General features: G+C 41.2%; 1 protein-coding gene and 1 long non-coding RNA gene across 23 annotated transcripts in view; one reads left to right on the top strand and one right to left on the bottom strand.

The window, feature by feature from the left end:
* WRN (WRN RecQ like helicase) overlaps nucleotides 1–21,222 on the bottom strand; it is a 49,121-nt gene that overhangs the window by 14,368 nt on the left and 13,531 nt on the right. For all 22 annotated transcript variants that reach the window (XR_011140764.1, XM_068941232.1, XM_068941225.1 and 19 more), the window contains 18 exons: nucleotides 20,321–20,432; nucleotides 19,314–19,728; nucleotides 18,558–18,638; nucleotides 17,362–17,506; nucleotides 16,022–16,097; nucleotides 15,229–15,296; nucleotides 14,739–14,847; nucleotides 12,884–12,952; nucleotides 12,285–12,367; nucleotides 10,995–11,101; nucleotides 10,015–10,202; nucleotides 9,036–9,210; nucleotides 8,209–8,390; nucleotides 6,901–7,002; nucleotides 6,447–6,539; nucleotides 4,905–5,046; nucleotides 1,462–1,632; nucleotides 1,287–1,381 (listed from right to left, as the gene is read on the bottom strand). Coding sequence is in view for 21 of the 22 variants with exons in the window: in XM_068941232.1 (XP_068797333.1) it covers nucleotides 1,287–1,381; nucleotides 1,462–1,632; nucleotides 4,905–5,046; nucleotides 6,447–6,539; nucleotides 6,901–7,002; nucleotides 8,209–8,390; nucleotides 9,036–9,210; nucleotides 10,015–10,202; nucleotides 10,995–11,101; nucleotides 12,285–12,367; nucleotides 12,884–12,952; nucleotides 14,739–14,847; nucleotides 15,229–15,296; nucleotides 16,022–16,097; nucleotides 17,362–17,506; nucleotides 18,558–18,638; nucleotides 19,314–19,728; nucleotides 20,321–20,432 (2,413 nt within the window). In the remaining variant the exon portion in view is untranslated. The remainder of the gene's footprint in view (nucleotides 1–1,286; nucleotides 1,382–1,461; nucleotides 1,633–4,904; nucleotides 5,047–6,446; nucleotides 6,540–6,900; nucleotides 7,003–8,208; nucleotides 8,391–9,035; nucleotides 9,211–10,014; nucleotides 10,203–10,994; nucleotides 11,102–12,284; nucleotides 12,368–12,883; nucleotides 12,953–14,738; nucleotides 14,848–15,228; nucleotides 15,297–16,021; nucleotides 16,098–17,361; nucleotides 17,507–18,557; nucleotides 18,639–19,313; nucleotides 19,729–20,320; nucleotides 20,433–21,222) is intronic.
* Nucleotides 1–21,222, top strand: part of LOC138067107 (uncharacterized) — a 37,787-nt gene that overhangs the window by 13,417 nt on the left and 3,148 nt on the right. The gene's annotated exons all lie outside the window — the stretch shown is intronic.

Genomic DNA, 21,222 nt, shown 5'->3' with positions numbered 1-21,222 from the left:
GATTTTTTTTGACAACATTGTCTAAGAAAAAGATGCTACTTTTAAGATCCCATTTCTTGAGGAAAACAAATCAGTACCAGCTTTATGCTGTACACTAACCTCACAGCTGTCACTGCTTCTTACTGTTTTTGAACAAACAAAAGTTGGTCTTCTTTTAGCGGACCCATAGACAGTTGCTAAAAAAAAGCTACAGAAATGTAGAATTACAGAAAAAAGAAAACTGACATTGTCTCCTGGTGTTGCTAAAAAAAGTGATAAAAACCTGTTAACAACAGTCTAGATACCCAAAAGGTCACCATTGAAGAACTAAGTTCTAAAGTTATTTGTGGCGACAGCACAGTTGCTGCAACTTCTGGTTCATTATTCTGCACCTCAGAAGAGTTGGCCAGAATTGTTATTTGTGAAAACCAACAGCACAGTAAAATTGCTGTTTATTAAGTGTAACTGGAAGTGAAAGATTACGAGCAAAGTTTCACAAGCTGTAGTGTTGCAGCAATATACTCTGCAGCAAACACCTGGGACCACTGGCATAGAAACAACTCCTTTTTGCAGCTACACTCACCAAGACTTTAAATAATTGAAATAAATACAAGATAAACATATTAGATATTTACATTGAAAATTCTTGTTACAACACAAGCACGTAGTACCTGGCTTTTCTGCTTCACTGCTTAGCTTGCGTTGTAAGATAAGGTGGGTCAAGCGCATAATTGAGAAAACAAGCTGATAACTGCTCTAGTTCCAACATGAAAGACTCGTGGCGTAACATATCAGCATTAGAAAGAAGGTAAACTTTAACAGTTTTGGGGTTTTTTTGTCTTTAGCCAACTACTTTCCCCATCAGAAAGGGTTTCTAGAACATGCTTCCTATCTACTCATATTTATTCAAGATGAAGAAATTCCATGTTCTGAATAGCTTTGGTTGGGCAGACCAGAAGGATATCTGTGAATTACCTTTTCCCTCAGAGGGCTTCCCAGTTATGCTACCTTTTGATTAGCTGCACTGAAGACCTCAGTGATGAGGCACTGTCAGCTTTTAAGCCGCTGCACGCACTTTCAGGAGCGCTAGACAATGTATTACCTTTTATATCAGCAGTTAGATAACGTTGTCTATCCCAGCACTCCTGCTGATTTTTTGTACCTTGAAACTGCCAAAGGGAAAAGTTTGGCTGGGAAGTCTAGTGTAGAAATCTCCTGTCCAATCTAGGTATCTCCAGAAGCAATCTTAAGAAACAGCTTGTCTGATGTTGAAATAATATAAAAGCACTCAAGAAAACATGCATTACCTTCTAGGTGGTTTCCTTACATTTAGGTCTTCACTAGACTGTAAGAGAAGGCTCGGACTTGAGGCAGATCCAGCTTTTAAAAGCCAGTTTCTACCCTGTAAGAAACACACCATACGGTTTAGCTATGGATTGCTCAGAAGAGTCTCAGACAGGATTGTTTTCCACCAAAAATTACCTTCTGAGTAAGCGCACATATAGTTGTAAACTTGCTATGCCCAGAGGCTTCTCTGAGAAATCCCTCATTTATCAGCTGTTGGGCCAGTGATTTCCACCAGTTCTCTGGCCAGTCTTTTCCACTGCCAAAAAGAGCATGTCTTCGGTATCTGTCTGGCAAGCGCTGAGAATTCTGAAATCATCAGAAGAACCAGTTAGACCTCTCCAGTTCTTGTGGGAAGGAAAAAAAATGCCAGTTGTAACCGGTGAACCAAAAACCTGAGAGAGAAGGAGCACATCTCCAAGAGCATTTCTCTACAGTTCTGTAATTCTCTACTCTCGCAAATTCTCTACAGTTTCTGTAAAACCACAAATCAAAGCTTTTTATTTGAACTTCCGTACTACCCATTCAAGTTACCCCACTTACAACAGCTGAACAATGAGATGATAAAACTATGTCCTTGTTCATGTCACCTGAACAGCAGCTGCACCTCTGCTAACCTCATCTACTCCTGGACTTCCCGCCAAGGCAGTCAAGAGACCACGACCAGTGATTTTCTTTTGTAGTAAGGCCCAGGATAAAGCTGCACGGAGGTCACAGAGCTGTTAAACACCTCCCTTTGCACATGGGGAAGGTTACAAAAATGACCCAGCCATCAATGGCAGCAAAGAAAAAATAACCTAGTGCAGTTCACATTTATCCATGCCGGAGTAATCAAACTCACGCTACACAAATTCAAACAAGCATTTACCTCTGTTTTCCTCAGTTAACAAGAGCCTAGGGATAAAAAAAAAAATCTACAGGTATTGCTTAAGTCACAGGATGGGATGGGGTGCCAAGCCATGGGAGAAAAGGCCAGCCAGCCCCACCCCAGATGGGAGCTGTGCTCTAGCCACCCTGCGGAGCACCTCTTCTCCAGCACTGACCCAGTGCTGTGAGCCTGCTCGTGGGCAGAGCGGGCTCACAGCACATGTTGCCTCTGCTCTTCCTCCTCTAGTTGGCTGCCTGTTTCAGAGTTTAAATCTTTCTATTTCAAACTCAGTAAGGGGTGTGTTTACGTCACTGGTTTATTAGTCTCTTACCAATGATTCAGAGCAGAAGAAAACTGATTGGTAACTGCCTGATGGATCGTTGTCCCCTGAACTCAGGATCCAGACAGCCCCTGTTATTTGGGGACTTGCTGAATACCTTTCTTCCACTATGGAAATCAACAGCAGGCAAAAATAAAAACAAAAAACACACACAGAGAGGGAGAGGGCGCGTGCATGTGTACACACATGCAAATATATAAAATAAATATTTTTATAGCTATATTGGGGGGAGGGGCAGGGAGAAGTGAAAATGGTTTATGGTCATCTTCCTCTACTCCCCGCCTGGAGGTCTCCCTTAAGGACTGAAAGAAAAGTTCTCGCACAGAGAAAAGTATCAGCATGTGCCAGGCACCGGAAAAGATGATGCCTTTTTTCCATGACATAGAGCATTAAAGCCTTACATTAGTTATTAAGGTAAACCGTTTCAGTAATTCTCACTGTTGCAGTTCATGAAGCTGACAGTCCCAAGCCGCATAGGAAGGCCTCACGGCTCTGATGGTGAACATGGCAACTTCACACCCAATGCAGAGTATCTGCATTCGTGCATCTGTGATGCAGGTTCAGTAAGGGCATACCCTGGGGGTGGTTGTAACAAAGGCGTTTTTGACTAACAACTATAATGCTGAACCACAGGAGACAGTGGAGTGGTAGCCGATACAGAGGAGCAAGGAAGCCAAATAAAAGCCAAGTACAAGAAAAGCACAGAGAATGCAGTGCTCAGCACATGGTGGGCTACTGGTCTCCCTAATGTCTCCAGGAATCACAGTAAAGAGCGTTTAAGAGGAGAAGTTCGGAGAGCCAGGGAGAGAACTCCTCTCCAGCACACAAAGGGAGAAGAGCAGGAAGAGGAGCTTGTTTCTGACTTTTAACAGCAAGGGATCGAAGCAAAGAGCGCTGGCTGGTAAAAGATGATCATGTTTTAGAAGTTGCTTTAAAAAAAAAAAAAAAGCATTGGTATAAAATTTCAGTCAAGCAACTCTTTAATGCAGAGTTTCCCAGGGGACCTTGTTGGCTTCCGTGGTGTGACTCAGCTTTCAAATAATAAGGGAAATCTCATCTCTCCTGTGGTCTACCTGAAGACTGCTGGAGGCCACCTGGACTTATTTGTTGTTAAAAAGATACTCTTGAAGTTAAAAAAAGACCATCTAATTTTCCATAAACTGTACACAAACTTTTCAAGCAATACAGCAGTCATGTTCAGGCAGATATAACAAGCAAAACTTATGCACTATCCCGTAAGTGGCACCATATTTTTTCTAGAAGATGCCCAAAGTGATTCAACAAAGCAAACAAAAAAACCTGTTTACGAGTATGTTAGCCAGTACTTGAGGGAAACAGCAATTTTTAGTTATTCGCATTCCAAATTTGACATGCTCTTCAGTTTTCCCAGTAATGTCTAGCACTTTAACCATCCAGACTACTTTAAAATTTGTAACCGTTTTTTTCCTACACACACTTGTGATAAGTTAACAAGTTATTTTCTTAATAAAAGGGAAAAAAAAAGGATGGTAGCATTCGGTCACTTTTAATCAAGAACTGCAGGTAATTTTTTCCAGGCTGAAAACATATTTGAAGCAATTTTGTTACTATGCCCATGTTCCTTCTGGTCAGTTTCTCCCCTACTGTTTAAAAAGCTTTGTATTTGAAGGTGTGTATAAACCATTTATATTCATATTTATATTCATATTTATATTCATTCTAATATTCTATTTCCCATCTCACAACCCCAAGCAGGTCAGCAGTACGAGAGTAGAACACAAAATAATCTGCTTTATTCATAAACCAGCAGTTTATCACGAAAAGATGTGTTTGTTCTTAACTAGGAAACCACTACTCCTTTCAGGATAACGGAAATCATGGAGAAGCAACTTAACCATCTCTGTAAAAACATCCAATTCACTATAGAAGATACCTAAGCTCAAGGTTTATAGGAAGAGCCTCAGAACCTCTGCCAATACCTGGCTTGTCCTCTTGTGTGTCCCCACAAGGCAAGTGCCAGATCCTAATTCTGAGCAGAGCTCTTGCACCATGAAGGGCTCACTGCTGCACCTTTAGAAAAAAGGGAGGTGTGACAGGAAGATCTTGGAGGCAGAAACTGTTCCTTTGTTGTACTTGCACACAGTCAAGTAAACATGCTTAGGAAATATTTTTATTCCTGTTGCATCTAAACACAAAACCGACTAGTGAAGTGCAAGGGGAGCACTGCTGAGCACCTTCTGAAAGTCTATCCTACCTCTCTCTACAGAGATCTAGCTCTCTAAGGAAAAGGTACTGAAAGATACATTGATGTATTTTTAGAACACCAGGAAAGAGGGCAGGACACCATAGCCGTCCCTCCACTCTCCAAACACAAGGATTTTCAGTGTCACTTACAGACCCTCGGAGAAGCAAAATGGGGGCTTTAGTTCCAAACTTCTCATCCAGGGCAGTCACTGCAGACATCAGCTGGTAGGCTTGCTTTCCAAAGTCCTGTAAAATTCCTTCCGAGTCACTGCAAGTTGCAAAACGAGAGGTTCTGAAACAAAGAAAACTAAGATGAATTACATTCAAGTCAAGTCCCCTGCCCCTCTTTTTTGTTTAGTGCATGATCACTAAGCAAAACACACACTTTGCAAGTTCCATTCATACAAGCAATTAAATAGACTTTTAAAAGCAAAGATCTAAGTCTGAAAGTGAGACCAAGCAAAAGCCAGAGTCCCATGCAGTTAGGACAGCTGGACAACCAAATACTAAATAGTTCTTCACAGTACTTGCTTTGACAGAACCAATGTTGTCCGAAAAAAAAAATCTTTGGCATTATTTAGTGTTTGAATTTTTGGACTGTTCGTAGCACTTAACACACTTTTTTAATAGCACCTAATAGCCAAAAGGCTTTTTTTTTTCTCCTCTCTACAAAGAACAGAAAAAAAAAAAAAAGGAAAGAGCAGCCCCACTAAAGATTTTCTATGGCTTGTTATTACATGTAAAACTGACTTGAGGAAGAACCTATCCAAAAAATTATTAACATAGGTCCCCCCAAAGGAGAATAAGACAGAGAGGACAGAGATTTGTTTCAAGCGATTTCAGATCTGCAGCACAAATCCACCACATGGTCCTTTCCTGGCACAACATCACTGCCAGCAGATTGAAAACTATCAAAGAACAGAATTTATTTTAGAGATCTTAGTTTCAAAGAGCTTGGGCAAAAATGCCTTAATCCCTGAGCATACGGGAACCATAGCCAAATGGTTCACTTTTTGCAGAGAACACAGCATAACTTCTTGTCTCCAATCAGAAAATACTATGCTGCCAGCAAGTGCAGATAGACTATTTATTGTAATTTCAAAAGTGTGTGTGTATGTGCACGAGAGGCAGAGGGAGGTGTTTCTAGTCATAACTCCGAGTACTGATCTCCTTGCTTCCCTTTGGCACGTTTATGAGACAACTAGTAATGCTAAAAAGAACATAGGTCAGCACCCACTATAACAGGAGAAGTGCTCCCTTATCACTCATGCAATACAAATTTAGACACATGGTAGCGCAACCCACTTCCAAGTGTTTTCTTTTGGGATTAATTATTCAAGATAATTGCTTGATAAGAACTGATGCCAAAGACTTACAAATTGCTATGAAAAAAAAGTGTATTTCACAGTATAAGAACGTTCCTCTGAATCGTTTAAACCATTTTAGGAACTGGGACCATACTTTGTTTACAGGCTTTTCCACGGCCTAACTTAGCACTTACAAGCTGTCTCTTGGCTTGTTCAACTATTGAGTAGCAAGTTAACAGAGACAGTTGTTCAAAGATAAACTTCAGAATGAACATCTGCAAAATGAAGTGCATAAAAAAAGTCAAACCTTTTTTGACCATTTGCCTGGTAAGTCAGCCTGAGCGAACCCAACTTCCCGTATCCGTCTTCAGGGAAGAATGTTTACCTGGTCCTGCAGTTATCACAGCATTCTTCTGTGCCCATGATGCCCGAGGAGACCTTTCTGAGTTGTTTGTCTTCGAAATGAGACAAGATGATTCTACGCAAGGGAACATGGGGAATTAAATAAAAGCACAAGAAGTTACCCATTAAATTCGTTCCAGAAAAAACAATGAGTCAAAATCAGCATCATTAATTATTTCACCAAGGAGCCAATTATTTGGCCTTCGTTCCTCTAAAGGAAAGGAAGTTCGCTTTTTTGAAAGCTAAATAAGAAACACATGATGCATATATAAACAAAGATGCTAAAGGCCATATTTCTAGCTACTGCTTTTAAAAATTGAAGAACATGTTTGCAGAACACATTGCACATAAAAAGCCTTCAGTTGTGACTGAGCCACAAGGGCTCTTAATGCTGACTCCGAAACTACAGAAAACACGAAATAAAATACAATACTCACTTCCTCCTGCAGCTATTTGAGATAAGGTACTTCTCTATTTTTGCCACCATCTTTAATTTATACAGTCGGAACTTTTCATTGCGTATCTCGTTTAGACGATGTCTGTCAGTCAAGAGGAAAGACAAATAACCTTAACTACTGATCGCTACCCCCTCCGTCCCACAATGAAAGTGAAACATGTCAACTTAATTCAAACAGCTGTCTGTCTAGAAACAGCAAGAAAAAGAAAACTCCTACTAAAACCAAACCAAGGCCTGCCTGCTTCTCCAGAAGCTTGATCTTTGTAGCACAGAGTATTCAGAAAAGCCCCATACTCGTGCTCTTCCACATATGGCAATTATTCTCAACAGGGCAGATGGAGAGATCCAGAACCTCTCCTAATTCCACAAGCCACTACGCTTCAGAAATGGATGCTGAAAGGCACAGAGCAGGGAGGGAAGAGGCTATACAGGAAAATCCCTCTCAATCTCCAGTTTTCCAAACAAGCTCTGGCGGATTATAAAACGTGCTAGGACATTAACCACCACGCTTTTAAGAAATCAAGGAACAGCATGTTAGGCCACCTATTGCATACTTCAAATACACCCTAGGGCAGTCCCTGAAAGCAAGCAACTGAGAAAATAGCATGGAAGTGCCTTGGAGGCACATGGAGAATTCACTCTCCCCATACTCTGAGCTGCTACATATGAGCCCAACCTGAGCCACCATCTGCACCACGCTCCCTGTGGCATGCATGGTGTGGATAATAAGCCAATACTGCATGTGTTCTCATCACAGCTACACTGTTTCCAGCTCAAAGTTGAGTGGGGAAAGCTTTTGCTTGCCTGTAAAACAGCAGGAAAACGTATGCTTTCAGACTCTGGCAGTCTAGGGACACAAATTCAACGGACTGAGTTGCAAGGTGCTTCTGTGATCCTACGCTAGCTAGGGACAAAACCAACAGAAGACCTCTACAAGCAGAATTCCCCCCTTAAAAACGAGGAATGGAGAGCTGCAGGTACTTCTACAGCATCAGCACCTTAAGGGAGAGGTCTGAAAGCAACTCGGATGATTTACAAGATTTTATCACTGTCTGCCTTACAAATCTTCTTCAGGAAGCAGAGCTGGACCAAACACAGGCCCAATAAGATTACACTTTTTCTAGAAGATAACACACAACCATATTAATGTATGCAGAAAACGGTTTTTGGAACCACGCTGTTAAATTCATTACAGTTTCAATCAAAACTTCTTTCTTCTCTTGCTTCTCTTTCTTTGTAGCAGTAAGCTTTGCTATCCATGTCAAATCAGCTGTTCTCAATCACTTACCTGTTTAAAGCCAAGTCCGCTGACGTCCACAATACATGACAAGCAGCAGGAAGCCCATCACGACCAGCTCTCCCAATTTCTTGATAATAGGATTCCATTTCCTTAGGGGCACCATAATGAATAACCTTCCGGATATCCGCCTTATTGATGCCCATTCCAAATGCCACTGTAGCCACAACACACTACAAAACAAGGACCACACAGAATACATTTTGAACTGCACCTTAAAAAATAGGTCTAGATTTCTATTAATGCTCAGACACTTGATAATAACTTTTCACTACAGACTCAAAATTCAGCCTAAAATATGCAGGCTACAAGCTTACTAGCAGTAGTGTAGGAGTTGAGTTTAAGAACCCCAACAGTGGTAGGAGCACGAGCACAGGATTATACTAATGAGAGCGACAACGTGTTGTGACAGAGGCTACAGTTTTTTCAAGCAGTTTTTCCCAAAAAGAGGGGCACAAAACACATCCTGAAGGGGAATGCAAGAAACCCCAGGATAATTCTTTGCCTGCTCAGCTGCAGGAAGAAGAAAGCAGCTGACAACTTGGCAGGGCATGGTTCCCACTACCACCAGCTTCCTCAGATGCTATATGCTTTCAAGAGATTTAGTAAAGGATTTTGAAACACATGCCAGAAATATTACTGTCAGCACAGACCAGCAATTTCTTGCCCAAAATGGGAGATATACAGAGGAAACCAGAAAGACAGGCTGGTATTTCTAAGTTTTTCCTCTGTATATGTTCATGCAATGACTGCCCCATTTTCTACCAGAAACCCTACTGTTACAGATGTGGACTATGTGCACTTCATTTTCCACGTACCTGAATTTCATCCCTCATGAACTGGTGATGGATATTTCTCCTTTCTTTGATTCCCATACCTGCATGGTATGCACCACAGGCCACGTTCACTTTCACCAGCTCAGAAACAACTTGTTCGGTGGCCTTTCTTGAAGGGCAGTAGATGATAGTGGGTCCTTCAAACTCGTACGTGGAACTGACGAAAGTAATAGCAACATGTAAAGACATTGCTAAAACACGTAAAGATGCAGAAAAGGAGAAGCTACCCGTCTGCAAAAACTCTACTTGACCCTAATTAAAAAGATGTAGCTTTTGCAGGACTTCAAGATTTAAAGATTTCAACAGTTTGTAAATCTGTTTTCTATACCTCCCTTCTTTTAAATATTTCTACACATGGATAAGATCCCAGGCAGCATGAAAAGTCATCACCCCACGTATTTTAGAAGTACTGCAGCTTAAAACCAGTTTACCACCTTCCTATGGAGCTGTTTTAGTACAGCAAAAGTAAGTTTGTTCTCCTAGGTTTTGCACGGCTTGTAGCTTTCAGTGCTTGAGACTGATCTCTGAGCTTCACCATATGATGTGAAGAGTCTGCCAATCAGCTCTGCAAACTCTGCAGAAGTTTGCCAATCAGCTCTTCTTAGGAAAGCAAGAGGGAGAAGGTGTTTTGCCCCTTTTATGAGAATAGTTTGACTGTACACAAATTGTCTGTCCTTTAGGAAAATGGAGTTGGAAGTTTTTTTGTGCCTAGGCATGGTCACGTGGGAACAGTGATAGACCATCCTTCCCTGCCTCAAAACATTTATTTCTTTAATAACAAACTGAATGGGTGCTGGTGAACAAGACAAGCGACTCCCATGATACCAGTCAAGCTTGGGAGAGAGCCCAGTGCGTTCCTCACCAGATCAAAGACTGCCACCAAATCTTGGTACATTGCAGATATACTTTAATACTTATGAGGTTAGTGGCAGGAACATTGAGCTCAGGCTTCAACCCTCACCTTCCTTTTCTAATAAGAAACTGCTTCAAATCCCTAAGGATATTTCCACTTTGTCGTCCAACTTCTAAGTACAGGTTAGGTCTGTCAAAACTAGTACATGTGACCTGGGGATTCTTCAGGTTCAGACAATTCACTATGTCTTCTCTAATCGAAGGGCTTGCAGTTGCAGTTAAAGCAACGATAGGAACCTGTAATGAAAAAAAAAAAAAAAAACAGCAGAAACAAGTCATCCAAAATCCATTATTGATGCTTTTTTAGATCATGAGTCAAAACTGAAGTAACAGCATGAGGACAGGCATTTTCATCTGCTTATGTTCACTACATCAGCTCAATGATTTGAAAGAACATAGGCAATATTTAGCTTCCTAGAGCTTTGGTCTATTCTGCTCAGGGGAGCAGGATAAAACACTGTATTAAATATAAATTCAGGAAAAAACCTCTATATGTTCTTTATTTTTTATCTTCAGGGGCACTACAGTATTTTTCTGATGTGGTAGCCTGAAATTAAGGGATACTGGACAAAGCTTTCAAAGACAGACTCTACACTTCAGGTCTAAATTTTGGAGTTTGTGCAACAGTGCTTCAGGAGTGCCTAGAAATCTCTACTGCTTGTCCTAGCAAGTCACTTGACTAGTTTCAAAAAACTACTTAGATATTGAGCGAGAAGCTTTGGAACAAGATCTTCCAGTATAAAGGAAACCAATTAAATCTTAACTCTAATTTTCAGAAATATCTGGTAATCCATGTTCAGAATGTCCACTATTAAAAAAAGCCACGACCAATTGAATAGTAAGTTTAAAAAAAAAAACACACACACACACACAGCGCCTACTGACTAACAGACTGCATAAACGCCAAAACAGCATGGTATGCAAACCCAAAGAAAAGCAGTATCAGAAGACAAGATCTCAATCTATCAAATAGAGAGGGGACAGAATCCTTCTCTCCTATTTGAAATCAAACATATCATGAAACCTTACCGACGGCAGAGACTTCTTTAACAAGCCCAAACTCCTAAAGGAATTTCTGAAGTCATGTCCCCATTCTGAAATGCAGTGAGCTTCATCAACAGCTATGAGCGTGATACCTGGGAGCGGAGACAGAGCCACAACGTGGACACAACACTTGGATAGCAAACAAACAACATGAAGTTCCAGAGTACAAACACCACATTCTGCTCAATTTAAAGTTTTACTCAGAAGGCATCTAGCGGTCTGCTCTCCTTTTTGTTTCTAGCTGTCCTCTGCTGTAATGACTCCCAGCCTGTTTTTATATTGGCCTCTTATGCAAGAGGGTCTAAGAGCTTTTACAGATTTTTCCCTCACCTTTGCTTCCTTCTCCAAGTTCCAAATCTCAAACATCTCTCAATGGGTCAAACCCATGAGCTGTCCCCAACAATTAGAACATACTTCATCTTCCCTTTCCAGGCTTCCTCACTAATTAGCACATGCGTGGTTTTAGCTGAATTTCCTCAATTGTAAAACAAAGCCCAAGAGTCACAGGAAAGTACGGAAGATAAAACCATAAGCCCATAAAAATATGGGGGAGAGAGGTCAAACACGCCCCTGGAAAATAATGCTACATTTTTTCTCAACCTGGAGCAGTGGGGGCAAGAATCCTCAACCTGAGTAAAGGTATCACATATTCAAATCTATTAGTTTCAAGTGCCCTAGCCTCAGAGAGGCCAAGCGCACAGCTTCTCAGGTCTCCACAGATGTTCAGCTTGCTCAGCTTCTTCCCAGATGGTCCTATATGTTTTCAGAAACAGAGTTTCCAGTGCTGTATCACAAAAAAAAAAATTTCCCAGAATTGGTTCCTCAGATATACCCTCCTATTTAAGGGTTGGGTCAGCTGCATCGTTATATTTGATGAGAAAGCAGTTTACTAAGATACAGTATCATGTGTTTCAAAACACACAATTTTATTGTCACAGTCTGGAAAAAAATTTGATGATTAAAATACTTAAAAGCCTGAAACATGCCGAAGCCTTGTTTAGTAACACACATTTTCATCCTATGACTGAGAGATCCTGTTCCAGCAACTCTGTTCTCAGTAACTTCTTTTTAGCTTGCTAAACATTACTTGCTTACGATCATCTTTTTGATCAATGACACCATCTTCTGATACCATCTATTGGCAGTCACCACCCTAGCCTCTGAGCTGATTGATGAGAGAAATAGAGGTGGAAAATTCTCAAAGCATTAAAAAAAAAGTGTAATTATGAATTTAAGCTGTCTACCAACCTATCCCCAACCTTAACTCCAACTTACCAATAGTTTGGTCAAGATCCAGAAGCAACGATAAGTTCCCCGAACAGAACTCGGGAGTCATATATATGACTCTGTAATGACCCCTGCAACATCCGGAAAACACACTGTCACTGAAGGAGAAATCCCAACAATTCCACCAAATGACTGTCTAGATTATATAAATGGGGACAAGGACAGACTTCTGGATGGGGATAAGAGGAAGCAAGTGATGACTGCAGTGAAAAGGATGCAAAATTAGCAGGAAAGCAAACCAGTAAACAATGCAAGAAAGGAGATTTATTAGCTTTCAGAGCTAGAAGGGACTGTGGTGACAACCTGGTGACAGATACAGGTCTGAGACCCATGATTCCTGCATAGAACCTAACATAAAGCTGAGTCAACAAACCTCATCTCCCTAGCCAGAGGGCACGGGTAGGGGGCTATATGCCTCTCACACGCTTACGTTGCTAACAGGCACATGCAAGCAGTACTGCTGACTGCCAGGCTCCAGGCCTGAGCCACAGTCAAGAGCTTCAGAAATGTCAGATCAGAGCATCCTACTTGACTCAAACGCAACTGCGCCGGTACCTGCGGTCCCAGAAAGCTTAGGCAAGACTTACGCTTTGATGTCGTCTTTGATGTTTTTCGACTGAGCTGATCCAAGCAAGCAGGCTGGAATCTCTGACATTCTGCAGTTAAAAAAAGCACAGTCATGAGCTGACTTAGTCATGGACTTAGTTTTCTGCCTCAGTTTCCAGTCTATGCCAGCACTTAAAGCCAGCACTTATCAAAGCACTTAAAGCATTTATTAAAGACACTTCAAGCTGTGGGGTCATAGAGTATTTTCCTCCAAGGATCTCTGTGGGAAAAAAAAGACTCTTGAAAAACAAGAATGGTCAGTCACCATTCCTCTCGCCCAAATGCTTTTCCGCTTCCCCTCCAGCTGTCCCCCACATATTGTTATTAGAACAATAAGGAGTCAAGCAGATTAAGGCCATTTTCCTTTTGCAAAAGCTAAGCTGACTAATAAAATATCTGAAAGAACAAAATACGATAGGGAATATTCTCCAGTTACTATCTTAGGCAGTTCATCACATTCAGATGTCAGACTTATTAGCCTCCAGTCTTTTGCCTTGCCTCTAGTCTGAGCACATCCACCAACTTTCAATTGGGTAGCTGCTTTTTAATAACAGGTTCAATACTTATGCTTACCAACTTAGTCACTTGATATTCAGTCTTTCCCAGGACCCTTTGACCTCTGTCCTCTTAACTTGGAGATTTACTGCTTTTTAATACAGCTGTTTGTTTCATCACCTTCTCCCTGCTCATTCCTCCACTTTTCAGCCCTTGGTAGGGCTGCATCCAGACTGACAGCCCAATTACTGAACACATCAGGTTGCAGAAATTCATTCTCTTCAGCCTTCAAAATAAATGACCCTCTGAGCAGGTATTGAATAAAAAGGCTCTCATCTTACACTGACCATAACAGTGCAACAGCCAGAGAAGAAGCTGAATATATTATAGACACCCTGCTGATCAATACTCAGCCCAAGAACCAAGTGTCATGCCAGTTTAAGTTGTCCAGCCATTCAGCTGCACAAAGTCATAATTCATAGCAGAAAGTATCACATATAATAGATATTCCTTACTTAAAAAAGGTCTTTGTATCCATTCTTTCCTAAAAGGCATTTTCGTTCCAACTTGGACAAGGCAGAAATGACCTAGACAGCTCAGTATGATTTCCACAAACTCCACTCAGTAATACAGATGATTTCCACTCAGTAATACAGATGGAATATATCCAAACTGAATAGCTGTTACAATAGCAAACAGGTACAAACACAGAGAGCACTAACAGATATTAAAATCATAAAAGGGAGTATTCTGGTCACACCTATGACTGCTTGTATAAGAGTGATTCAGGGACATCCAGCAATTCCCACATGAGATCTCCATAACTTGGAAAAAGAAAAGAGGCTAAGTGATAGGAGATCTCCACCGTTCATCTTAAAAATCCTGTGCCATAACCTTGATCTGAAGTGCCCACAGCCTCCAGCTCTATGTTGTTCAGATACTACTGTTCAGATGCAAGGGATACCCTAGCAAGTTTTAAGATAACTCTCACAAGCTGGAACGGCCTGTGAAATTTTCACTGCATTTGCTGCATCTGTCTGATCTGAGCAGAAAAGGGCCTGCGGATCAGGCAGTAATTGAGGATGACCCACTTCATGAACCACTCGCCATCAGAGATCCTTTGCAAATTCAGCCTTCGGCTTATCTAGTTGGTGAATGTAGCGTTCTTGAGACTATTTACACAGATTACATTTGTTTCTTGAGAAACGTACGTTTTACGGCTGACACACAAACTGCTTGCTGTGTGAAGCTGCGGCCCTAAACACCAACAAAGGCCACAGGCAGAATCTGTGGGTTTCCACAGGAAATACAGCAGTAGCCTGTTACTACCGCGTTACTTACCTCAGCTGCAGCACTTGGTCCTCCATCAAAGAAATAAGAGGACAGATGACAATTCCAGTATATCCAGTGTAAACAGGGGGAAACTGGTAGCACAAACTTTTCCCATAGCCTTAAGAAAAACATAACAACAAAGCATGAATTAAAGCATCATGCTTTCTGTCACTCAGTGCAGCTATGTAAGACAATGTTTACATCATGTTGAGCCCTAAAAGAATTTGTTCCTTCAACAGAGGGACAAAGAGATGCGAGACAAGCATGGCCTGCATCCATTCAAGGCCCCTCCCCACCCCCAGGTCAGTGGTGAAGACTGGGGCAGAAATGCAAGCAGCATAGCAGGCTGAGACTTGCCCAGTCTGGAGAGGGAGAGGCGAGTCCTGCGCACTCCGCCCCAGGATCCAAGCAGGCTGTCTCCAAGTTTCAAAATCCTGCGTTCCCCAGCAAGGAAAAGATTTCACATATCTTCTTAAGCATGGACTTAAAGGTTACTTACCAGTTGCCATGACAACAAGATTATCTCTTCTGTCTTTTAAAACAGAACTGATCACTTTCCACTGGACCCTTTAAATTAAAGGGGAATCTTATTTTTTGTCACCACACATACAACGTGTAAATTCAATCAGATATGGAGTCTCACAGAATTAAAGTTAAAGAAAAGAGAGGAAACTGTATTGGCTAGCCAGAAGGATTTTCATGTTGCATCCAGCCAAACACTGCTTACCATAGCACAGGAAGTCCTGCTGATGTTACAGTGGCATTTCTCAACAAAAGTAACACAAGCAACATTTGATGCAATCATTCACAGAAGTCCACAAAACAAACAAAGTCTCTCATACTTCAATGAGCTGACATGCAAACACTGAGAACTATAGTCATCATCAACATAATAAATTCTAAAGAGGACCTTGGTGTCACCAAACACAGTTTGGATCCTTTTATGATCTCACAGATGTCCATAAGAAAGTACAGTGAATTAAAAAGTTACTTTCTCCCTTAAAACAGCTTTTCTCCAAATGTTGCTCTCTGACCATAGATCTGGTACACGATCTGATCAAAGCTTTGATCACACGAGTCGTGCCATCAGGAGAGTCAAGAAATTCATTCTCTGCAAGTTTTATTTCAATACCTTATTCTGGCAATGGCAGATTTTCCTTTTCCAAGGCTTCTGCACAGGTCCAAGTTTGTTAGTGGGTTTTAAATAAAGAGTAATAAAAGAGTCATTCCAGTTGAAACAAGGGAAAGAAACTGAAGCCCAGAGCGTACAGTTTAACTGAAGAGATACTTACGGTTTAAAAGAGGAATGCCCAAAGTATGTCTTCAGACATGCGACTTGGCTTTCAGTAGGTACTGGCAGCAATGGATCTTAAGGGGGAAATGAGGAAAAACAAAACAACCCATCTGCAACTGAATTTTAAAAAGCAGCAGCAACGGCTTGAAAGACAACAGGCTGCTTATGGTTAGTAAAGCCCAGGGCCTACGATTTGGGCAACTTCAGTAAAAAGAGGTATATCGAATTTTAAGGACATTTATGAGCTGAAATTAAGGATTAAAAAAAGCAGACAGGCTCCTGAGACACCCTACATGAAGGGAACATATGGCTTCATTAATGAGGTAACAAAGCAGTAGATACTGTGATGTTCAGCTGCATTACTTGGAACACGTTCAGAAGAGGTAATAGAGATGTTTCACTAATAGCACCTTTTAAAACCTTAGTAAAGTTATGCTGATCAATACCCGACAATAAGTTGCTTGCAAAATTGTGGTCCAAAAAGGACACACAAGTTCACAGCAAGATCAGGGAATCATTAAAGGAAACATATTTCTTGAATAACTTCACTTAAATTTACAATTCGCATTCAGTGAAAAGCAGTGGAAACCATTAAATTTCCATCTAGTTTGTCTGCTGGGCAAGCACACGTTTCCTGTAACAGCCTGTCAGGCAACTGTTTAAAGGAATGAAGCTAACAAAGTTGAACTGATCTGTCCCTATCCAGCAGTCTACGTTCTGGATGGAATGAATAATCAAGTGGCTCTTCTCTTGACTGTTACTTTTAGTAATAGGGTCCAGGGTGTAACCTGTACCACTGGTGAAGGAGGCTATCGGGCAGCAAGGGCTGAAACAAACTAAGGTGTACTTCGCTTCACATTCCAGTCTGCTCTCCCATTTGATTTATATCCACACGGCCAGTTCTAAAGTATTAGGTCAAGATCACCCCCAAGCCAGAATTTCCCAGAAGTCCTACCAAGGGAAGGAGCAGTAGTGGTGACACCACAGAAGAAAACGCGCAGTGCGATTAGCGTCTTCTCCTATGCTGTATTCTGAATAGATCTCCTCTATTCTGCATGACCTCAGCATCCCAAAAATCACTTTCACTCGCATCAAGTATACATAATGCCTACTGATCATGGCAGAAATCAACAGTATTTAGCCAAGGACACCTTTAGCTTTAAGTTTTGATCTTAACACATCAACAGGTGCTCCTTTTGAAATCAGGATCATCTTTTACTTTCCGCTTCAACAAACCAAGTACAACATGTCACTGTGCCTCCACATCTGCTTCTAAAGACAGTACATTATTATTTTTGATTTAATCCATGCATTATTGCATTATAATTTAAAACATACCCCAACTTTCTTCTTCTTCCTCCTCAATGCGTTCATCTTCATCACCATCTGGAGCAAGGTTCAACTCCGTGTCAGAGGTTTTCCCAGTTTTATCGGACTCTCTCTCAGCCAAAACCACTTTAGAATTGTCTACATCTGCTAAAGACTGAGAATTAAGGCAAAAGTTAATTCAGAGCACAAAAGGGTAGATACAATGCATGTTTGAGGTAACATGACACAGTGGCACATGATTTAATTCAGTTATGGCATAGCTCAGATCTGTCAGTGCACAGCACAAAGAAAAATCACAGTAACAGAACTTTTAGTAGTAGAAGTTTTCTCTTTTGGTTGAGAAGACAGAAGTTTCATACAGAAGTGACTTTGAGGCTAGCTGCACAAAAAAAAAATGGAAAGAATAGGATCCCAATGTCATGTTATACTCGGTGTTTCTCCAACATGGCACTCCAAGGAACATTTAAGCTTCTCCTATTCAAATTAGCTTTTTAAACCAAAACTGTGTTTCTCGGAGATGGACATGCAGCACTGAGATCCCTCTAAGACAGACCTGGCCCCTCCCTAGAAGGAAACACAACACTTTCCCCCTGACCTTTTGTATTTTGCTTCTTATTCAGCTGTAAGCGACACATGCAATCTCTACATGTGTATGGGCACATCAATACTTGTGACTGCCATAATGGAACTGTTCAGACATGTCATTTGAAATAAACACACACTCTGCAGGATCGGAGCAAAGCAAGGATAAAGACAAGTGAGACAGAATCTTTCCTTTTTAGGAAAAAAAAAAAATTACACCAGTAAAAATACCAAAGAACTGAGCCCTGCAAAACACATGGCTATGAAGCAATTTGTTTGACCTACAGCCCAGGTGAGCAGCATCCACAGTACACAAGCTGCCTTCTCAGCTCAAACCCTCAGGCAAGGGTTTGAAAGTGTGATACTTAGAGCAAACCAGCTGGTGAACGATGATCTACACAAATGCAGAACAGGTGGAAGGAAAAGTCCAAGCTGGTACAGTAAAGATGTGGCAGGATAGGTGGGATATTGAGGCCTAACACTGGTAACTTGAAATCTTTAGGTATCCACATTCACCTGACTTCTGTATGCCTTTCATAAGCAACCCCCTTTGCTTTGTTCCCTCCTCCCCTTAACAAGGCCGTATGCCACTATGACCCAAGAACAAACCCAAAGGCACTCACTTTAAGCATCTCCATCTCCAGTTCTTCATCACTTTCAATTACATAGGAAATATTTTGTTCATTATCTGTGGAAGATGCCTCCTAGGAAAAAAAAAAAAAACATACATGTTTTTTCCTATCATGAAAGCCATTCCCATTTTGCTCAACCTTCTTACCTGCTATCAACTATTTCTGTACACTTTTAACTCTTATTGAAAATAACTCAGCCCAACACTCAGCTCTGATGCCTGCCCATAGTGAAACACATCTGGAAAAATATTAGAACACAAGCCCTGCGATAAGAAAACAAAACTAGAATTGCCAAACGTGGGAAATACTTGGCACATAAGGAAATTACAGTTTGATGTAAAAAGCATCACTCCACATTCAGCAGTCAACAGAAGGACTGCAATTTACAGACCCCTTAGATAAAGATCTGCTTTCTATTCATGATCAAGTTGGAGGTGTTTTTGACTGCAGCATTTGTCCTCATACTGCAGGAATTTCTTACCATAAGCGTATTAACAATTGAAAGAGTAAAACTAGTCAGAGTATCTCGAGTTTCTGTATTCAGTACTAGTTCTCCCAACAGGGCGTCTGAAGAACAGCTCAGTGTTAGACTACCTCCATGAGTACTTTACAGACTCCAAGCCCTTTCTCTAGCTTGCCTTCATTTTTCCTCTCAGCAAGACACCCTTTTAAAATCCCATGGGAAATTAAGGATGAGATCAATTCCTCTGGTGAGTGTTTATGTTTTACAAGGGCTTTTCTCATTACCTCAGGCATAGCTTCATTTAGAAATTCTTTTGCAGCCTGATGCTCCAACATCTGTAGTTCGTGCTCGGTAACGTCTAGTGACATGAAGTCATCTCTGTCCGCTCTGTCCTCAGAACCAGCTGCTGCAGCCCCATCTTTCTTCTCAGCATTATCACTCTCTGCTTCTCCTTCGTTACCGTCTCCCTTCCAGAAGCCAGCTAACGTAGCATCTGAGCAGATGTTGAAGTCACCTTGAAGTTTTTTAGGAAATTCAGATGTTTCAGCTTTTTCTGCTTCAACATCTGTGGACTCTGCTTCAAGTTTTGTTGGAGCTGCACCACAGCTCCTCTCCAATACAGAAGCGGAGCTGGAACCAAATAGCGTGCTTCTTAAAGCATTTACATTTTCGGATATATCAGCTAATATTTCTGCAGCTCTGGAAGGTAAAATAGCAAAGTTAAATCAAAACAACAAAGTATTTCTGCATACATCTTATCCCCAAATAAAACTGAGAATTCTAAGGTACTCAGCTTCTCCAGATAGATTTCTCCCAAATCTCATATACAAAGGCTTGTCACTCAGCTGCAGCTTGCTTTCCATCAGAACACAAATCCAATCTCTCTGAGACTGAAGAAAAGCTACAAAGATTCTCCAAAGACACTGTCCATGGTATTGCTCCCACACTTACTAGAAGTCTAGATACTTGATGAAATTAGTTACATGAGAGTCCTGAATACCTGGGGAAGTAGGTCTTACTGAGCGTTTCAGCAAGAAGTAATGGATCTAGCAAAGTTCAACTTCAAATCCACTGCAACTAGGTCAGAAGAAAAACCTATATTTACCACATCTAGATATAAAGGCAACATTTTCCCATGAGTGAGCTTTGCTTTCTTGTTTTTTAAATAAGGGTGCAGAAGTAACACAGATAGCTGTTAACACAAATACACTGTGTTGTGTCATACCTCAGCAGACAATAATAACGCAAAACACTGATAGGTGACCAAAAAAAAAAAAAAAAAACACACCACCTCTGCAAGTTTCCAAGTTGTCCAGAAGAGCCAGGGATATGAGTAGCCAGATCCACCATCTCTTCAGCTAGAGAAGTCAAACGCTCCTTCACATCATCTGACAGCATCTCATCTATAAGAGGTGCCGCAGAGTTACTTGACAATAATTTGAGTTTAACATCCGTACTCAGAAAAGCTCCATTCAAGGAACCTTTCCAATAACTGCACTTCCATAAGATCTACATCTGATGGATCAGCTTCCTCAGTGCTTTACATCAAGCATTCTGAATCAGATCAAATTTCCATCTGTTTCAGTGCTGCATCTCTTCCAGTGGCCTGTTACTTACACTTAGGGAAAGACAATAGAGAACAGGACCACTTTAAAGGGATCCTTCCCCAGTATATCCTCCAGCTTCCAGAAAGCAGCAGCAGAGCATGCTGAAGCCTGCATGCTGACTAGCCTTTCTAAACTTTCCTCTGTGACTTGGTCTAATGGCTTTTTAAATCCACTCGTACCCTTCACTTTTGCAACAGCATGCGTGCACAAGTTCACATACACACACAGTGTTATGTGAAAACTAAGTTCCTTGTACTCCACTTAAACCTTAACTACCATCCCCATCTATCTTCAAATCTTTTTTTTTTAATCCCCTCCCTGACACTTTCCCCATCCCAGCCTTCAGATAAAGGCTAGAAAACAGACTTATGCTGTTTACCCTCTTCCAGCGTGTGCAGAAATGATCACAGAATGGCTGAGGTTGGAAGAGACCTCTGGAGATCATCTAGTCCAACCCCCAGATATGTATTGGAGCAGAGTTCAAATTGTTCAAGAAGTTTCATTTACACAATCAGAAACTACCATCCCAGTGATGGAAATTCAATAATCTGACTACATCAACCACCTTCCTGAACTTCAATGCAAG

The sequence above is a fragment of the Struthio camelus genome, chromosome 4, assembly GCF_040807025.1.
Source record: "Struthio camelus isolate bStrCam1 chromosome 4, bStrCam1.hap1, whole genome shotgun sequence".
Taxonomy (NCBI): Eukaryota; Metazoa; Chordata; class Aves; order Struthioniformes; family Struthionidae; genus Struthio; species Struthio camelus.
Note: the sequence above shows the minus strand (reverse complement) of the source record. Positions and strands in the feature narration are given on the sequence as shown.